This window comes from Oryzias latipes, chromosome 3 (genome assembly GCF_002234675.1).
Source record: "Oryzias latipes chromosome 3, ASM223467v1".
In the NCBI taxonomy this organism is placed as follows: domain Eukaryota; kingdom Metazoa; phylum Chordata; class Actinopteri; order Beloniformes; family Adrianichthyidae; genus Oryzias; species Oryzias latipes.
The window spans coordinates 22,040,623-22,060,142 of record NC_019861.2 but is presented as its reverse complement, the minus strand read 5'-3'; the positions used below and the strand labels follow the sequence as shown (position 1 = coordinate 22,060,142).

At 38.5% G+C, this 19,520-nt stretch overlaps 1 protein-coding gene across 5 annotated transcripts in view; it reads right to left on the bottom strand.

Annotated features, from left to right (window-relative positions):
- Positions 1–19,520, bottom strand: part of LOC105353573 (heterogeneous nuclear ribonucleoprotein C) — a 53,421-nt gene that overhangs the window by 18,302 nt on the left and 15,599 nt on the right. For all 5 annotated transcript variants that reach the window (XM_020714547.2, XM_020714551.2, XM_011491709.3 and 2 more), the window contains one exon: positions 18,039–18,111. In XM_020714547.2, coding sequence (XP_020570206.1) covers positions 18,039–18,109 — 71 coding nt within the window. In that variant the 5' untranslated portion in view covers positions 18,110–18,111. The remainder of the gene's footprint in view (positions 1–18,038; positions 18,112–19,520) is intronic.

Sequence of the window (19,520 nt, the reverse complement as noted above, 5' to 3'; positions counted from 1 at the left end):
TCAATATGCTTTCAAACAAGCTCTCATTTCTGTGAATAACCGCCTCGCCAAAAATGCAAAGCAGAATTTCAGTCCAGTTTCAAATTTGCCTACTGTTGTTTTAGCTGTAATAGACAAGATCTCTGTGTTGTTCCTTTTTGTCAAATTTCCAAAGCGACTTTTTCCTCCGTTTGAGGATCGGAAATCCTTTTGCATCCTTGCAGTGAAGGAGTCATGTTGTAGAGTGAAGAGTGCAGAGACGAGATGCAACATCTCAGTCTCCAAGCTGAGTTGCCCTTTTTCTACTCAGAATCATTTTAGAGGAAAGACAGAAAATAACAGATATTCACAAAAGTGCTTACTAAAGAGAGAGGCTAAAGTGCTGCTCCATCTCTAGTCAGTGAATTTTGGCATCCAGGCCTTAATCTATGGACAAATACTGGAGGAACAGCATTTTGTGATCTTTGAAATCAAGCTTTTTCCCCAAAAACTGTTATGGCTGTACTCCATGTGACCATTTGTCTTTTGTAATCTTGAGATGTTTGAACAGTCTTTTAGCACTAACAGGGAACAGTTTTTTCCCTTTTCTCGATTTCCCATTCAAGTATATGAAAGAAATTACAGCAGCCAAAAAATGATGTTCAACCGGTAGGTTCTAATTTAAAAGCTAATCTTTTCATAATTGTCATAATTTATCACCTCTGTCCTGCTCCAGCTATGTGTTTTTTGTTTTTATCTATAATATGACTTGTAGTTTGTTTACAATACAAATGAATCAAACCCTACAAATATTTTTCTTTCATTACGCTCAGACATTAAAATGCCACCTGGTACAGTAATGACATGACGTCAGTCGTTTTTGTGGGATTCGGTGAAGATAAATCTATGACAGGTGAGCACAGCCCATTTAATCTGCAATTACATGCAAAGAGAGCAGCTGAGCGCCAGAGCAGAGAGCAGCAGATGGACAGGAGGGTCACTAAAGGCTAATTAATTTCTTTTCATAATTTCTCAAGTGCCAAAGTAATCCATTAGACGTGCCCAGCTATAAATCATCACAGTTCACAGTGCTTGTGTGTGAGTGTGTGCTTGGAGCAAATGGAAAAAAAAATGTGTTGCATCCCGAGTTTTCTGCAGCTTATACAGTAATGGCCAACACTTTATAATAAATGTTACCAGAATTTTACAGATTTTGTGGGAAAAATTACCAATGGGGGCTGTGTTCCCACCTCCTCCCGCCAACTGCTAAAAAACTATATAGTGCGGGAATATTAAATGCCCTGGATTAAAAGCAATCCGGACACCATACTCACTACTTTTTTTTTTTAACAGTGAATATGACGTCATCAATTTCACAAAGTGAAAATCTCATTGATATGAGCGTTTTGTTAAATAAAATTTTTTCGCAAAAATTGTTCAAATGCAATGCATTGTGGTCTGTCTAAATTAGTGAACATTGATGCACACTGTTTTTTTGCAGAGACTTCTGTGAAATTTCTAGGCACTCGATTTTAGAATTGTAGATTCGGACAGCTCTACAAAATGGTGAACGCACTATATAGTGCTCTATGTAATGAGTAGTGAAGGAATTCTGACATATCTTTGATGAGTGTGTTTTTATGACAATCTACGATAAATAACTAACATAACTGCTTTAAAATCTTTAAAGAGGTTTCTTACGTTTCAGTTGCAAAATAAATAAAAAATAAATCCCAATTGTCTTGTTTTCTTGGCAAAAGTGACATACTTGATAGCAAATAATAACACCTTCAATTGCCCAGGAAATGGTAAGAGCATTTCAGTGTTGACTGCTAAAAGCAACCGTTTCAAGATTTAGGAACAAATCCAGTCAATACCAGACGAGAATGAGCTCTTCCTGAAAATATGACTGAGTAACAACTTTCTAAGGGGAAAAAAAAGAATTCTAATAACTGTTTTTATTTTAAAATTGATTATTATAACATAAAGAAAATCTATCTTTAGTGGATTAATATGGAACTGAAATTTCAGTAGTGAATGTATCTATCCATCCGTCCATCAATCCTTCCTCCCTGGCCATCAGTTCATAAAACAATAGCTTTGCAAAACTGTTTGGAAACTACTAAATACTACTAAGCTACTGAAAAATGGAGAGAGGAGTTGACAAGAACAAGAATTATACATTCTCATATTATAATCTGACATCTAATAACATATTTGTATTTCTTTTCACAAGGCGGTGGTTTTAAATTGTCCTTAGACAATTTATCGTTTTTGTTAGTTTACTTAATCAGCCAGCAGAAGAGTGCAGAACACGAAACAAAAATCTGATGAGCTGTAAAGTAAATTGCTGAAAAGAGCACCTGGAGATTAGATGGGAAAACATAAAAGACACTTTATAAGAATTTCCTTGTTTTTTTAATTCCTTGAGGTTTCAGTATCTACTAATGTTCTAGCACTTACTCCCAGAGCTCCATTTTGACAGATCAAAATGGGTCAAAAAAGGATCATTTCACTAGCTGAGACATGAAAAAAACAGAGATGAGACCTTGAGTGAGACCGTCGGACTGTGGATTAAAACTTGAGACGAATTCAAGTTTAGAACAGTTTCAAAATTAGATTAGAAAAAAAGTTGAGCAAGATGGATCCATTCTGCTTCAGCATTATAAAGTTAGGATTCATGCATCTCCCTTCATTATTGCTCTAAGGTGGATTTTGCATTCAGTCACCACCATGTCTTCACAACTCTGCTTCTGTGAATTTACATAATTTTGCTATCTTGTTTGACTCCCCCACACCCAAACTTTTTTTCATATATTATGCAGTGTCAAAACAATCAAAAAAAAGTGTAAATTTGAATTCCCACAGCATGCAATATGCACAAAAAGTAACACAAAAAAGAAGTCAGATGGATTTTCTTGTAACTGGAAAAACAAAGATTTCACAGACTGACAATTAAAGTAAAGACAGAAAGAGAAAGAGAAGAAAGAGGAATCACCGGGTGTTAAAAATGATCAAGATGAGGAAAGCGAGGCTTTGATGGGGAGGAGGGGAAGATGAAGGGAGTGCTGGCAGCTTGTTCGCCCTCTCCTCTCTCTGAGGACAGGCTGTGAGCTAATCTACTCGCTCTTTCACTTTCATTTAATCACTGTCACTGTTTGTCTTTATTCCTCTTAGCCGTTCAAACGCATCACTGAGTCTTCGGGCTTCTATTACACACAATCACATGCATGTAAAAGCCTGTGGATGCAAACCCTACTTTACAGTATCAATGTCTCAAATGGATGGAAATTCGTCAGAAGTCATCTCTCATGAATATAGTTCTCCCAGTTAGCCATGCAGTCATTTTTCTGCTTTTTGCGCATTTCTCTCATTTTATTGAAAGTAATATTGCTATGCAGAAATAAATCACAACTGCGTCATCGCCGTTTTGATTTTTTTCATATTTAACACGACTTTACTTCTATATATGAGTGATGCATTCCTGTTAGTAGAAATCTGTGTCATGAAAGCCCAGAGCAGATGGTAGCACCTGCTGGATTCCAAAGCCAGCTTTACACTTCTCATGTTTGACCACGTACGTCTTTATTCTTCCCGAGAACATACTCACCCATGCAGCGATCACACACTCTGCTGCTCAAATCAATGGCGTGTTGGACAGCACACGATCAATAACACATCACCGTGAAATCTGCTTGTGCACATCCATTACCGCTTGGCCCAGTGGTCTGCAGACTAATGGCAGCCCAGGGAGCTCATAAATTTATATCCCACATGTGCCAAGGTTAAATTACAGTCTGAGTTCAATTCATTCAGGCTGAGAAATGGCAGCATAGGATTAGGTATCAGATCACACTCGTCCTTCTTCTCTGTACTGACAACCCTTTTGGTTTGATTGCACAACAATCAAAAAGAGACGTGAGAGAGCTTTACAATGATAGAGAGGAGCTTGGGACTGCTGCAGCATCAATAAGACATTGAATAAACACCAGGAGAAAAAAAAAGAGTATAACAGGCAGCACTTTTCAGACAGCAGGCTCTCATCAAGCAGGAGGAGGAGCACATCATATAAGAGAGTTGGCCCCGTTTGGCACTCTGGTCCAGTTGTTCTTTAAAATTCATCTTTTATGCCCTATCATAAGTGCACTTGTCAGAGCTGAGGGAACACTCACAGAGAGGCCACCTTGGCAAGCATTTTAAGAAGAGTTGACAGGATGGAAGAGAGAAAGACAGAGAGGATGAGTGGATCATTTGTTAAATAGACAACAGGAATAATTAGATTTTGCTGTGTGCTGCTGTCAGGATGAGGCATTCCTTGCATTATGATGGGTTGAATAGTTAGTCATGTAGGGGGTGAAAATGCTGCTAGATTACCCAGCTAATGAGGTTAACTGGAGTCAGGTTTCACGTGTTGTTTGTACGTGATTTATTTCAGATCAATTTGTCTGGGTTAGCAGCCCACATGGGAATTGAAGTGCAGGTTTTTTTGAGTTTTATCATGTTTTCTGAGGTCATGGTTCAAATGTATTTTCCGCACAATAAGGCACACTGGTTTTTTAGGTGAACTATCAATTATGTTCATGTTATGTTCAAACTTATGTCATATAAGGCAGACCAAACTACAATGTAGGTAAGACAAAAGAGTCAGAAATAGGTTTGTTAGTCAGTCGGATTTTATTAAATGCATTCGCAGTAACTCTAGAACTTGATGGCAACATGCTACATGTTTGTCACGTGAGAAGGGTTAGCCGGGCCAGCGTAATAACTCCCAAGCTTGTTTGTAACATATAAAATAAAACAGTCTGATACTGCTAAAACAAACATCACTGTGACTAAAACTCACAATCTTGTTAGTAACACGTAAATAAACATATCATTATTCCCAATAACATTTTGACAGACCGCTATGTACTTCTCAAAATTGCTTCGACATCAATAAGCACAACCAGAATTAATCCATATATAAGGTGCCTCAGACTTAAAAAAAAGAGCTTTTAAGTGCACTTTAAATAAATATGATAGTTTTAAAGAAAGAGTTTGTAAAAAAGTTAAAGTTAGATAAAAACTGGTAGTGGGAAAAATTAAGGTTGCTCTAACAGTCTGTATTTTAGTTGAATTTTCATGGATTATTCTTTAACTTGTATAATCCAGGCTTTAAATTTTTTGTTTGTTTGCTGTTCTCAGTTGTTCACATTATTGTTGCCGTTCATTATATTTATATTACCTGGGTTTATTTGACTTTATTGGAACCTTGATGTTTAGCATTTGTTTGTCGACCTTCAAGTATTTGGTCAGTCCTTGCTCTACCTAGTTTATTTGAGTGATCTGAATAGAGGGGATTGATTTTCCTGCTTCTTTTTTGTTTTCTCCACCTCAGCTACACTCTTAACGGCAGGCCTAATGAGCTAATGTCCTAATAAAAAGGCCCGTTTAATAAAAGAAAACCAATTTTCTAAGTAAACTAATCTAAATGTGGTACACAGGTATTCACAAAGAAGACAAAACTGGGACAGCCTGTGAGTTGACCTGGATAAAGAATAACACAATCATCCTGAACTGATGTTTTTATTGGATTAGGTTGTTTGCTGTAAATAGCCAAATAGATCTTTACTATTATCAGTCGTGTCTTTCTGCCATGAAGGCACACGCACTATGGACACAGATGCCGCATAAATAAAGTTTAACCCAAAAAAAAAAAAAGTTTAGATACAAAGCAGGATGAATAAGAAAAATAAAATAATTTAAAAGATCACTGCAGCAATATTTACAATGTCACATAGGTACATATGCATACATTTACATATTTAGAAATGAATGAAATTAGCAACATAAAAATAAAGTGTCCACTGCCTGTGCTGACTGTGTGCTTCAAACCCCCTGGAGACAGTGCTTAAAGTGGCATAAGCTTGATTTTTCTGCATGACTTCAAACCATCTGTACACAACACTGTACACAAGAATAATCAGAAAAAGATCCCAGTTCACATCTTCTCTATTCCTGAAAGTAGGTTTGGAATTACAGATCATAAGATAAGATAGAAGCATTTAACGTGCCATGCCAACAATGTTCTTTAAGTAGTTTTGTTTTTTGTGCAAATTAGCCTTTAGGAGGCTTGAAAGAAAATTTGTCTGGAAATTTCTGTATCTAATGCACATTTATACCATCCCACATTCATCGACACAGCATGACACTGAACAAAAAGAAAACAGTCCATTTATCTACAGTATAAAGATTGTTTGGAGAGCCTGACGGATGGATTCATCCCTGTAACTGAGGTGCTGTTCTGAGATGACCAGATTTTTAAAAGCTACACTGATTTAACTCTTTTAATGTCAGCGTAAATGTTAAAAATAGATCAAACTGTCACAAAGATACAACAGAAGCAGAAAAGTTGTCAGTGTGTTTGAGCAGCTGGGTCTTGTTAGATTTTGTCACCTACTCATTAGAAAAATAAGCTATCAGGAGAGGAAGTGAACATTTAGGAGATTTGTTGGGACAAATAATGTACTGACATTCAAAAAGCCTCTAATGAGACCCTTCTGTGTGTTTTTTTAACTAAGATTGACAGGGCTGACATTTGCCGAGCCAACTGTAGGCTGCAGCCTGTGATCCTCACCGGACAAAACGTTGTTCTCAGCTAACATTTGCTACTGCGTGTCAACGCTCCCATCAGGTCTGTTCAGACGGAGGCTGACGTGTCAAACTCAGGAGAAGAAGAAAGAAACCAAGAGAAACAAAAACAACTTTAGGATCTGTTGGTGCTGCTCAAAAGCAAAGCTGTGGTGACTATGGAAGACAAGCACTTTGCAAGCACATTTATATTTCACTTTTTAGATACTGAATATGAAAAGATGCATACTAACAAGGAAGCTTAATCCTGCAACCAGCAGATAAAGCACAAGCAAAGTCATTGAGGTCTTATTCTTCATTTTTTCACTGACCTGACCATTTACACACCATACAAATTCTGCCTTTATGACTTCAGGCAGGATTTCAACCACTATGTTCTGACTGGTGTATCTGGGTAAAATGAACGTGTCTGGGTTAAGGAAACTCGGTAAACTGTAGACACAAAACCTGACTCTTCATGCTAACGCTGCACTCTGAACTGTTCTCACTAGAGATGCAGAAAAATATCAGTTAGCAGAGAATTATTCAAAAACAATGTGGAGAATATAAACTATGTTTGAGTTGTTTTTGTTTTTAGAAATTTAACTTCTGCAATGTATGTATGTCATTTTTTACAATCTGGCTATTTTCAACCCAAGATCTTTGATGATTATCCAAACTTTTCCAAAGTGAAATCCATGATCAACAAAGTATTTTATGTTATTTCTGCTGCCAAAAGGGTCTATAAAACACTTCAAAGGGTTATAATTGCACTTAAGTTTATTTATTTGGTTAAAATAATAAAAAAAACAATCTGGACACCCACCTATGAGGTTACACGCTGACTGGACAATGCCATGTTAGAACTTAGACAAGAATTCAAAGACAACAGCTTTCTGTTTATTTCATTGTGCAAAAACTACTTAAACTGCATAAACCTTTTCTCTTTCCCTCAAAATGACTATCGACCATTTTATGGCCCCAAAGATAATTTAAATATGCCACTGACAGCCAGGATCGGATCCCTTAAATTATGAAAAACCATTCTGCATCTTTTCTGCCATTATGGCAAACTTTTTTTGTTTTTTTTAGTTTTACTTTACAGGGTTTTGAGTTATCAAAGATTACAAATCCTTTCTGTGAAATACTGTCAAACAGATTCACTTCTTAAACTTGTCTGGTATTTCACTTTCCTGAGCAGCTGTAAATCCAAGCATGTTCATTAACCAGAAAATAGAAAGAAAAAAAATTCAGTTTGTGCTCAATGTAGATTCTGCTAGGAAAAAATAACCTTCCTCCTTTGAGATTCTACTGAAAGGTCAAAGTGCGTGTACAAAGAGTCTGTGTGTCTTGGAGACTGCAGTCAACAAATCTGGAATCAGGCTCCTAGGAATGAACAATTCCAGGAAGCGAAGCTTTGGTGCAATTTCAATAAGGATGCTCCACGTCATCTTCAGGTACGCTGGGTTGTTGATTCTTCACTCAACACGTCACTTATCAATTAGTCTTCACTCTGAACCAATAGATAAAGTGTTCACTTTCCTCACAGCCAATCACAATCAAAGTACTGCCTTTAAATTCATGGAGGTTTGTTTATCTGTTTCCAGACATTTGGTCTGATCTCATCTCAGGCATGCAATATGTCTCGGGCCCAGAGCTCGACTGCCAAAGACTATTCCTGCTCAATTCCTGTTTCACTATTAAATCTTTGAAGCACACTTTCAAGAGCTCTCCTTATTGAAGTTATATTTATTTTAATGCAAAAAGAATATGCAGAAAGCCCTTCTCTCCTTGTCCATTTCGATGGTCAAGCAAAAGTCCAGTCCCTTTGTTTTTTTTGCTCTATCCACTTCTCTGTTGTCATGCGACATGGGGGGGGGGGGTGTTAATTATTATTCATATTTGGATATCTGGTATCCTCTCACATAAACTCGTTTTGTGGAAAATAACCCTCACTCCTCTGATTGCAGAGTTGTACAAGGTTTTATCTAGACTGATTCTGTAAACTAGTCTTTGCAGAGCCAGGCATCCTAAGGCTGAAGCGCATAGTTGTGCTGCCTATGTTTATGTGCACCGCTCAAGGTAAGCTTGCACAGACAAAATGCTTCACAAAATTAAAACCTGTGCTTGTTTTTTCTAAATACTTTGTTTTAACAAATACCGAGTGCATGCCTTTTAAGTAAAAAAAATGAAGTGAAAGATGATCGGACAAATATTTCATCTGTCATTTATTCAAATTGATTCAAATTTTCATGATTCTTGTATTTCAAAACCTGTTGGCACAATAAAAAGCACTGATATCTTTTTTAAAAAATCCAAATGGCATATAGAACCTTACCATTAATCTCACCACATCATCCCTGAACATCTTGTATTCTGGACAAACCAGTTTTCTTGTTTGGTCCACATCAGAGTCCAGATAAATTTACACATCCTAAACAAAGTGGGGTATTCTGGGACCCAAGCGTAAAAGTGTCGCAAAAGTGAGGGTCAACATTGCCCTTGTGCTCATGCAGTGACATTTTAATGCACTGACACATTTCCTTTTACTCCCCTTAGCCTTCACTAACCCCCATTACCCTTCTGTGCTGACAGTGAACTTTTTCAGTCGTCACAAATGCTGACATGCTCAAACACACTTCTTCTTCCATCTCTCCTTGACTACACTTGTAGTTATTTAAAGCGTTCTTTGCTTTTTCTGTTCTGTCTTGATTTTGATCTTGAACCCTTCCGCAGCTTTCTTTGCCATCTTTTCCAATGTCTTCTTTTTTTCGTTTCGGTATTACAGACCCCAGTTTTACTCTGTGAAGTCAACTTTAACTTCGCCCCATGATTTAGACAGCCAATGGAAGTGAGACTGTAAAGGTTCTAAAGAACAAACATAAAAATGCTGCAATAAGAAATTACAGCACTTACAGTTACTTCGGATTCCCTTGTTGGAAATTCGATGTTCATGTTTTATGTTTAGTCATCTGAGAGCACCATTATCAGTTTTGATGTAACAGAGTGAGGGCGTGCACAACTGCTGCAGTTATTCAAGCTGTTTTGTGTGGGATAAGTCAAAGTTTTGAGACAAAAATCCACAATCTGTCCAGTTTTGATTTGAAAGCTCAACTTTTAGAACTAACAAATCTGAACATCCAGCATCTGTTTATACAGTTAGTTTTTTTTACTGAGCCTAGAGAGCTGAATTGCTCCCCAAAGCTGACTGAGTGCCTAAATGCAAGCTGGTATTGATCTTCCCTCCTCGGGCCTTTCACACAGCATTGCTGAGGACACGTTAAATCTGTTATAAGTCATTAAGAGCTTCAGGCTTCAAGTCTAATCTGTCTGATTTTAAAAGGTATTGACATATTGTGCTCTGACAGACTTAGAATTTTATTTTTTATTTTTTGGGTAGCCTGTGGGTGTGTACTGACACCTGTGTGGTGCGCTGGCTGGTCTGTGTGTGTATGTCAAGGCTCCGCACACCCTCTGTGAACTGTGCTGAACAATGGGGAGCATGTGTGAGCGCTGGGCTGTGCCGGGCGCATGCAGAGACACTGAATCTGTGGGTGGGGATTTGTGTGCGTACAGAGAGCAGGCTCGTCCTCTCTGTGCCCTGGGGGCTCAGAGCCCATTTCCTGTTGTGCAGTGTGATAAGTTTCCCTGTCAGATCCTCCCAGCACCACTATATTTCTGATAAGCTCCACTGCTAGTTTTCCCGACCTCTGGCATAGAGATCAATTTGAGATTGATTCAGAATGCCCTGCTGGGCCAAGCTGGAAGATCAATTTGAGATGGATTGTTCACGCCAGGGGGCCAATGACATGCAGCGCCGTGCTCACTTGCTTTCTTTCTTCGCTTTCTTCAAACCCTCACTCACTGTGACTGTTGTTTTTTTTTCTTTCCACATTTTTCTCTTTTCTGTACTTGTCCATCTTTCGATTGTTCTTCTGTGACCCTGCTGTTTTTTAACAGCTTCCCTCCCTTTCACCTTTTTTTGCATCAGTTTCCTTCTATGCCTGCTCTCTGTCACTCCTTTACCTGCTTACTATCCTTTGCAGCACAGAGGAGTGAGTAAGAATAAAGATGACTTCATTAGCAGGGGGACACATTCAGCAGGCAGGCAGCTGAGCTAAAAAAAAAATCTAACTTAAAAATGCATTGAGCTACAGTATATATAGATAAACAAAAAAATGGAACCAAACAATCATTTTAAATGATGTCTGATGTTAAGGCCTGAACCTGTCTCCAATGTCTACCTCTCCACCGCCTACTGTTCTCTGTTGTTCTGCATCGTCTCCAAGGCTTTGTCTGTGGCCCTGAAATCAGCAGATAAACTTTCCTTCTTCCTCTGCGGCAAGTGACCTTTTTCTCAGCATTACAAGCGCCTCAGACTGCTCTGACCTTTACCTACAGAACGGGCCCGGCCACCTCTCAGGAATGGGCTGCAAACAGCACATTGTCTGTGTATCCATGCAGAGAGAAAGCTGTTAAAGGACAGCGGGAGAAGCTCGACAGTGAGGCAGAAGTGCCAGTTATGTCGTAAAATGGATATTCAAGTGGAAGGGGAGGGAACAGAAGGCTTTTATGAAAAGCTAATGGGTTGTTTCTGGTCATTGGATAAACAAATCCCGCCACCATGGTGCAATGCTGTCTGTTCATGGTCGCCTCACCCCATTCACTTTTGGCTCATTTGGTTTCACAGGAAATAAAGGAAAACCTTTTGGTTATAACAACGATGTGAGCACCTTTTTCTGCACATAATCTCCTTGTTATTGAGATGAATGCACCTCCCACATTCTTTAGGTCTATTTTTTAGACTTTCCTTTTGCTTTTTAATGATTTTTTTTACAGCCTAACTTAAACATGGGTGCTAAAATTAACTTACGGTAACTACCTTTTTATAAATTAGCCTTAAACATATTCATGAGCCAGAGGTAACTAAATGTTGTTAAACCAAATTACAAACACATCACATAGGCTGAAGATCTATCTGCTTTACATTAAAATAACTGACTTGTCTGTGAAAGGCACCAACTTGTGCAAGGCTAAATCAGAGCTAATTAAGGGACCCTTGCCATACTTTCCTAACCGTCAGGCACATCTAAGATCATTGAATTTCTTCAACAATAAAAAATTCACCTTATAATCCTATAAGTATGAATTTTGGTTGTGCTTATACTGACTTCAAATTGATTTTCTATGTCAAATGTTTAGTTCAAATAATTATAAAACTGTCCTTTAACTAATTGTCAATGAGTTGAATAAAGTTTAAGTAATTTTATTTACTTTTTTACTTTATTACTTACTTTTTACCTCATAGTTATTTTTTTTTTAAACAAAATGTTTTATTTTTCTTTAACCAAAGAGCCACAATGGAGGGGTAAAAGAGCCCATGTGGCTTTGGAGCCTCAAGTTACAGACCCTTGATTTAGCAGTTCTTTGGTAAACTGACCTGACTGTTTTGTTGTAAATGCCTTTAATTATACAACTGGACTCTGAAATATTATTTTAATAAGCACAAATCTCTCAGCACACATGATATTACTTTATTTTACTCTGAGCAGAAAAAAGAATAATAACCTGGAGATTTTGTTTAAGTAAGAGATAATGAGTAAAGATTCCTGGGTGTAAACTGGAGTACACTTTAAGTTTCTTCTCTGCCCAAACTATTTATGTTGCACTTTAGTAATTTTACCTCTCTTCACATTTTTGTGCTTTTAACATCTGTCCTAAAAAAAATTGTATGGTAGACTATAACAATGTCCTATGTGCCAAGTAATGCACAAGCCACTAAAAAAAGAGCTCAAGTGGTGGATTGAAAAGTTGATGTCAGTTTCAGTTTTCAGATGGGCTCCTCATTAGCACAGAGATTTTTTAATTAAAAAAAATGTCTTTAATCATTTTTGGCACTGTTTATTTTTGTCATGCTGACATTACACACATACAAGGATAGCTGAAGTGAGATCATCTCTAAGGAAATAAATTTAGATATGGAAGGTTATGCAAATTGTACGTTTGCTTCTGCCTCCAGCATTAAGTTGGACTTTGTTCTTCATCTGTTCTTCATCCACCTTTTAAATGTTGATATTAGTGTATTTCTTAGGATAAAGCAGCAGAAAAATATGTATTTTTGACACCTTTCCAGAGACACCTGAGCCTCTTCATCTAGGCCACACAGGACGGTGAGCTTTTTGTGCCTGTGCATCAGAGCACAGAGGCAGCCGCTGCAACAGCATCTGCGCCCGCCGCCTCACTTCCACCTAAACTCTCACTCCACAGCTGGGGCTCACTCATCTAGAGGTTCATCCATAACATCATAGAGGAAATTATAAATGATAAAATGTGGGGGCGTCAGGGATGGTGAGGAAAGAAAAGGCTTGGAGGAAAGAATGGAATTATTGGTAAATAAAAGTACATCAGGTTTTGCGGTTTGTCGTCATATTAAAAGGCTTATCATGTAAAATCCACTTTTTGAACTTTTAAGTGTATTATAATGTTAAATCCTCCCAAAATAACAACAACCCCAAAGTTGTATTTTGTTCAATTTATGCATTTCTAAGCATTCCTCTAAAAACCTGCGCTCTTAGCACCAGCCCCTCCCAAACCGCAAAACAGAGTATGAAGTTGAGGACCAGCACCGTCCAGAAAGAGTCTGTGCTGCCAGCACCCCCCCCCCCCCCCCCCCCGGCTAACAGAAACGCCCACTTTCTTTGCGGAGCTATCGGTGATTGACAAAAACGCTTTTATTTTACGTGCATAATATGCATATCCATATTTGCATATTTTTTGATTTTGTGTGTTTTCGTGGGTGAAACACGGACGTGCTGGCGAGGCCAGCTCTAGGTTGACGTCAAGAAATGGGCGGAACCCACAAGGAGCGAAAGGCGGAGCCTCAGAGATTTCGTTTTCTTATTTTCCGTGTTGGAAAAGGAGCTGTGAAAATAACTCATATTTCATAATAAAGCAATCATTCTTTAGTGTCCACAGGGTAATATGATTATAGTTTACTCTGAAGGCTTAAGAAAATCATGATATAGACCCTTTAATAAAATGTTTAAAGTCCCACTCCAATCATTTTTGATCTTTTTTAAAAGTGTTCCCAGTTGTTTCTTGATTATGATTATGGCCTTTTTAGCCCAAATCTAAATTTGAGTTGTGGATGGAACTGTTGGTCCAGAGTAAGCCTTCCCCCATTTCCCATCATCTCTTTCTTTACACTCTCTCCCACTAGCTTACAGCCCCTCACACCCCCAACCGAACATTACCACTGCAACAAAAATGGCTAGAAATATTAGAGCTTTCCAACTGGACCATTTGGAGCAGATACCAGGTCAGACGAGGAAAACAGAGATGTCTGTGGATCTGATATGCTGGGTTTAAATTAGAAGGTAAAGACCCGCTCCAATGAAAATCCTGTTTTTAGTGATCTTAACATGTTCTTGTGGCACATATATATAAAACCCAGCTAATTCAACTGTCTGAACTAATAATAAACTGTTTAAGCAGGATTTACTCTCCCTGGGGTTGATTGAGTGGTTTACACAGCTTTCTGATTTTTTCAAAGTTTTTTTCTTTTTTGCCAACTTTATCTAGGCCACAGGCAAAAGTGTTAGTTGGCCAGTTCTGTGAGAACAGTGGGAGCATGAAGCAGACAGGGAGCTTTGCTGCCAGAGCAGCATGCTTGAAGTCTGAACTAAGAGATTTTTGGTAGCTGTCTGGCAGCCATATTTTTGTGTCTGGTTATTTTTCTGTGTATGGGAAAAAGGAATATCTTTGAGAACCCAGGGTCACGTCTTCAGGCTCTAATATGTGTTTTTTAAATCAAATTATTCAATATAAATATGTTCCTGTTAGACGTACCCCAATAAATTATCACAATTACAGTGACTCTTCTAAGCGCTATTTAAAAACTGAGGTAGTCAAACCTTTCTGTGGTTTGTATCTGTGAAAGTCACTGTAGGACAAGAAACAGAGAGTTTTGTGTGTTGTAATAATAATATGTTTGCAATTTTGTATAGTTTTAATAAAAACAGCAGTGTGCACTCTTTTGCTAAAGGTTCCTGCAAACCACTTGCTAGAAATAATATTTTTTTTTCCAATTTGAAAATATGTTTGTTAGACTTTCTCAAAGCTACAAATGCATATATTTTGAGGAGACAGAAAAAATATATTAGGAAATCATTTTATCTATTTGTATATGTTTTATGGATGTGTAATGCAAGGTGTGAATTTTTCAGCATTAGTGCCTCTCAGCAAATATTGGACGGACAACCGTGTAATTTTATACAAAGAGTAAATAGGTCAAGGGGAGCCAGATTCATCCCGGCAGCATGAACATATTCAAGGCTTAAAAATGCAAATAGAGTGTGGAAGAAAGGTATGTTCTCTGAGGATAAACATGATTTTATCTTTGTTGCAAAGTTTTTATATTTCAATACAAGTACTGGTTACAGGTATAGTCTGTCATCTCTCGTTTTCTCTTGGACGAAATCAGTGTTTGTTGCTTGTATACTTCACAACCCTTTACAATAAAACAATCTGCTGAGTACATTTTAATGTAGTCTAGTATGTGTTAAATAGAAAATGTCATGTTAAATTATCAGATTACGTTAAATACGTCAATACATAAAAACAGCAGGCTAGGTTTTCAGTATTGGACAACAGTGGACACAAATTTTTTACTGCTCAATCAATTAAAAATTATACCTTAAAAAGGCATTATAATACAAACAAATACATAATACTAATAATGCTGCTTTGTAGAATATCTTTTGCTTTTAGGTGCTAGTAAAAAAAACAGCGAACGAGTTCGGCTTTCAGGCAGCCAAAAACTCTGCAGTCCCCCCCCCCCAGGGCGGTAGTTAATTAACTCACCTGTTCAGCGTTCTATTTAAGTCCAGGTGTGCAGCCGTTCATTCTCTTTCTTACCGCAGCGCTGCATTCGTCGCCCCACCCTCCTCCCCGGCTTCCACCTGTGGGCTCCGTTCGGGGTTTCTTACCCTAAAGTTTATTGAAATTATCTCATGGAATTGTACGGAGCCTTATGCCAATCAAAGTTTGTTAATGCCAACTAAGATGTAAATTAAGTATGTGAAATAAATGTATTCTACTGCAAGAGTTTTTGTCTGACTAAAATGAGTTTACGTTAGGATTTGACAAAAAAAAGATTTCCCCGGGTTTGGTAGCCCAGGACTGTTTGTCAGTGTAGTGTGACAGCTTTCAATGGCATTCCCAAAGGAGCCCTCAGCATCTTTTTCAATGTTTTTGTGTTTTCATGTCCTCATTGGAGTTTCAGTCCTTCACTCTCTTGTCACTATAGTCTAGGAAAATGGTCCAATAAATCACATGTTTCCTTACAGTCCTGTGTTTGTTTAGAATGTCTCAAACTCGTTTCCACTTGCAAAAATAAACTGCTTTTGATTGGTCTTTTACATTGCAGGAGCACTGCAGTCTTCAGCATGTTAGCCTGGTTTTTCATGAAGAGATTCTCATGCAGACACGGTAGGGAGAGCTCCAACTCCCTTACAGTCTAAATGCCTGTGTGCACGCCATTTCTAGACATTTTGCTGGCTGTTGACTAAGAACAGTTCCATGTTAATTGTAAAGGTTTAAGGTTTTGGCCTGTCGTTAAAATGGTATGGCTGAGATTACAGAGGAAGGAGACAACATTCATAAAAATAAAACTATGCTAAATAAATTAAGAGAAGACATGGTCATACAGGAGCTCTTGTGCATGTTATTGGTCTTACACCATATTTATTGATTTGACGACCTGTTAACAAACCACAAAGACCTAACAACAACTCAGAAATTCAACGATAAGTGTTACTGGCCTGTGGACTTTGTGCAACAGAAAGATGGCAGATGGTCACTGTGAACATGAGCCTTTCTCCTTAAACCTGAAAATCTGAGAAATGCAGTCTCAGCCTGTGCTGTTTGCCTGCTTTAGTTGTATTTGTGAAACGTTATCTTAAGTCCACATGTGGAAGGGGAAGGAATTACTTTCTATATGAAATGAGATCAATTGCTTTAAACCGCAGCACCTGCTTTTAGGCTTTCCGAGCCCTAAAAGGGTTGTAGACAGTAGCAGCTGCATCGTGAAGGTAGTGTAGGCGAGTCTTGCAGTTTCCTTGTGGTTCGTAAGGCCACCTTTAGGAACGTCATGAAAATGGAACGTACCATTGTTGTGTGTGGTAGATGTATTGTGAGGTATTTGTAAGGATAATGTAAGTTACACACACTTATGAGGTACAGATGATGTTGTCATACAGTGCCCTTACACCGCACTCTAGTCATTAGTGAGGTGCGCGCACTTCACTGACCGCAAGCAAATCTTTACACACAGGATGTCCACATGATACACAAACTGTGCTCTGATTGTCTAATTTCCTCATTTCTAACAGCCAGGCTGTGTGCAATGGGCTCACAAAGAGCATGCACCTTTCCCTTGAAAAACACTAACAGGATCCCTGTGCAATGCACAGGATTCAGTGGGGCAAGAAAAACGAAAAAATACATATTACACGCCTGCATCTAACCTACCAGTATTTGTTCCTTGCTTCCCCTCATGTATTGCTTTAGTGTTCATTACAACCGTACTACAAAAACTGTGCATGGATATTTTCATCTTAAGGGTTCACTAGTTTGTCTACAATCCACAGATAGCCCATATCTACCCATAAGGACAGTTGTGACTAAGGCTTTTAATGTATTTTGATTTGGTTGAAGATCTGGAGGTTTTGTTTTAGTTCAGGTCAACTGATCTAGGAATTGTCACTAAGCAACCTCACAAGATACTCCCCTACAGGGTCTCAGAGCACAGCAGACTGATCAATTGATCAGGATTTTATTTAATGAAACTTGCTTTTGTAGACCCACCAACATTCCTATCTTTATACTAAATGAAAGATAACAAGTCAGACAAAATGAAATATTTAGTATAAAATACAGACAATTTTGAATGTACTCCAACATCACAGACAATATTTAGCAAATGTTCTTTTCTGGCAGAGCTCAGGCCCACAGAGCTGCCGCTACGCTAAGAGATTAAGTCCAAAGAGAAAGCTGGAGTTAAGAGTGATAGAAACTGATTCAAACAAGCCCACACACAGTAATCTTTCCTGCCGTTCTCCCTTTTCTTCTCCAGCCACCGAAGCACACAACCAACCTGGTCTCTTAGTGCTGTGCTGAACTGTCAGTAATAAACAGTAATCAGCTCCAATCATGAGTGTGCAACTACATCAACAGAGAGATTAAAACATTGATTGATGGAGACAGCACCTCTAGCTGAAATCAATGGCAGTGTATACACACAGCAGGTATAAAGCTAATAACAAATAATGCATGCTTGCTGGGAGGCTGAGATGCAACCGTTGAGTTACAGATAAGGGCTGCAGCAAATAACAGAGTGCATGATTAACTGGTGGTGTGTGCGGCTGGGAGGGCGTTTGATTTTGGTAAATGGGAAGGAAGGTCTTACTCACCCATAGGTGGTGTTGGCCCTCTTATTGGCTGCCCTGGAGCGGCTTGACTTCAGCTCTCCGCTCATGCTCATGTCTGCATGAAAGAGCAACCAATTAACTTTGTGCTGACAAAGTCAAAGGAAACAAAACATAGCAGGAAAAAAAAGCACAAAATGAAAAAAATGTTGTGAGGATTAACTTTGCTGCACCTTGAGTGGTGTTTATTCTACACCTTATCTTCTTTGCTTTAAGTAAATGAATGAAAACTACACCCCTTCTGTGAGAATAAGATTCACAGAAGTCGTTTCTGCTCCTGCAAACAGCATTTCTGTCTCCTGCCTGCAGATATTACTTTAGTTGCAACATCTTGTGAAACCATGTCTAAAAGCTGAACCTCATCACTTACTGTGTCCCCTGCCCATCTCCGGTAATCACATACCCAGGCAAATAACCATGAATAAGTGTGAATACAGACATGTCAACCGTTCAGTGCTTGCAGTTTGTACTTTTACATTTATTTTACCAAAACCGAGTGAATATGAGAAAACAAAATGCGGAAGGAAAGTAAAAGGAAGGAGAAGGAGAGTCCAGTCCGATATGGACAGATGGGCGGTGAATGGAGTGTGACGGAGCCAGCTGCACATACACACACGCACATGCACTCACACAGCATGACTGTCAAATGGCTGGAAGCCACAATTAATTAACTATGGGTCTGAATGTGTTAAAAGAAATTATACTTCTACAGACCTTTGCCTCCAACGGCGAAGATAATTTCCTGACAGTTTGTAGCCAAACAGTGCTTTAATAGATACCTGCTATGCAGGTAGTATTGCCTCTGCTGGGGGGGCATGCAACCCCTGCTACTAACACCTTAAATATTGTGTTTTGAGTTATAAAAATCTAGTAAAGCAATTTAAAACAGACACAGAGGAATACCACTTTAATTCTATTACTTCATGCACCAAAGGGCCCTTATTGTGAGCAGTAGAAGACAAAAAATGTAAAGGAAGGTTTCTGAAGAGAGCTTATAATAAAATCTTCAGTGACACAGAAGCGTCAGTAGTGCATGTTCTTGCACAAAAGGACAAAGGAGTCATCCCACAGAGTTGCAAAAGAAATACATGTTATTGATACATCAGCTGTGAGATGAAGCTTTCAATCAAACCAAGAGATGAGGCTGCTGCGAAGGACAGTTGTCTATACCAGCAGGGAGGTCATCAGAATGCCTTGTGGTAAACAAAGTCCCACATTCACTGCTGACGCCAAAGTATCCATCCTTGCTGCATTCCCATTATCATCACACGGGTCAAAACACATGGTCGTTTTGCTATACTTGTGAAGATTTAAATATTGTAAATTGTAAAGGGGTTTCTATCATCTTTGCATTTCTTCTTTGTTATTCTTCTCACCTTTTCTGGCCTCACTCCATGAGTCAGACTCAAATTAAATATGTGAGAAAATATTGATTTGGCAGTATATCATTATCCTGTTTATGTCGTA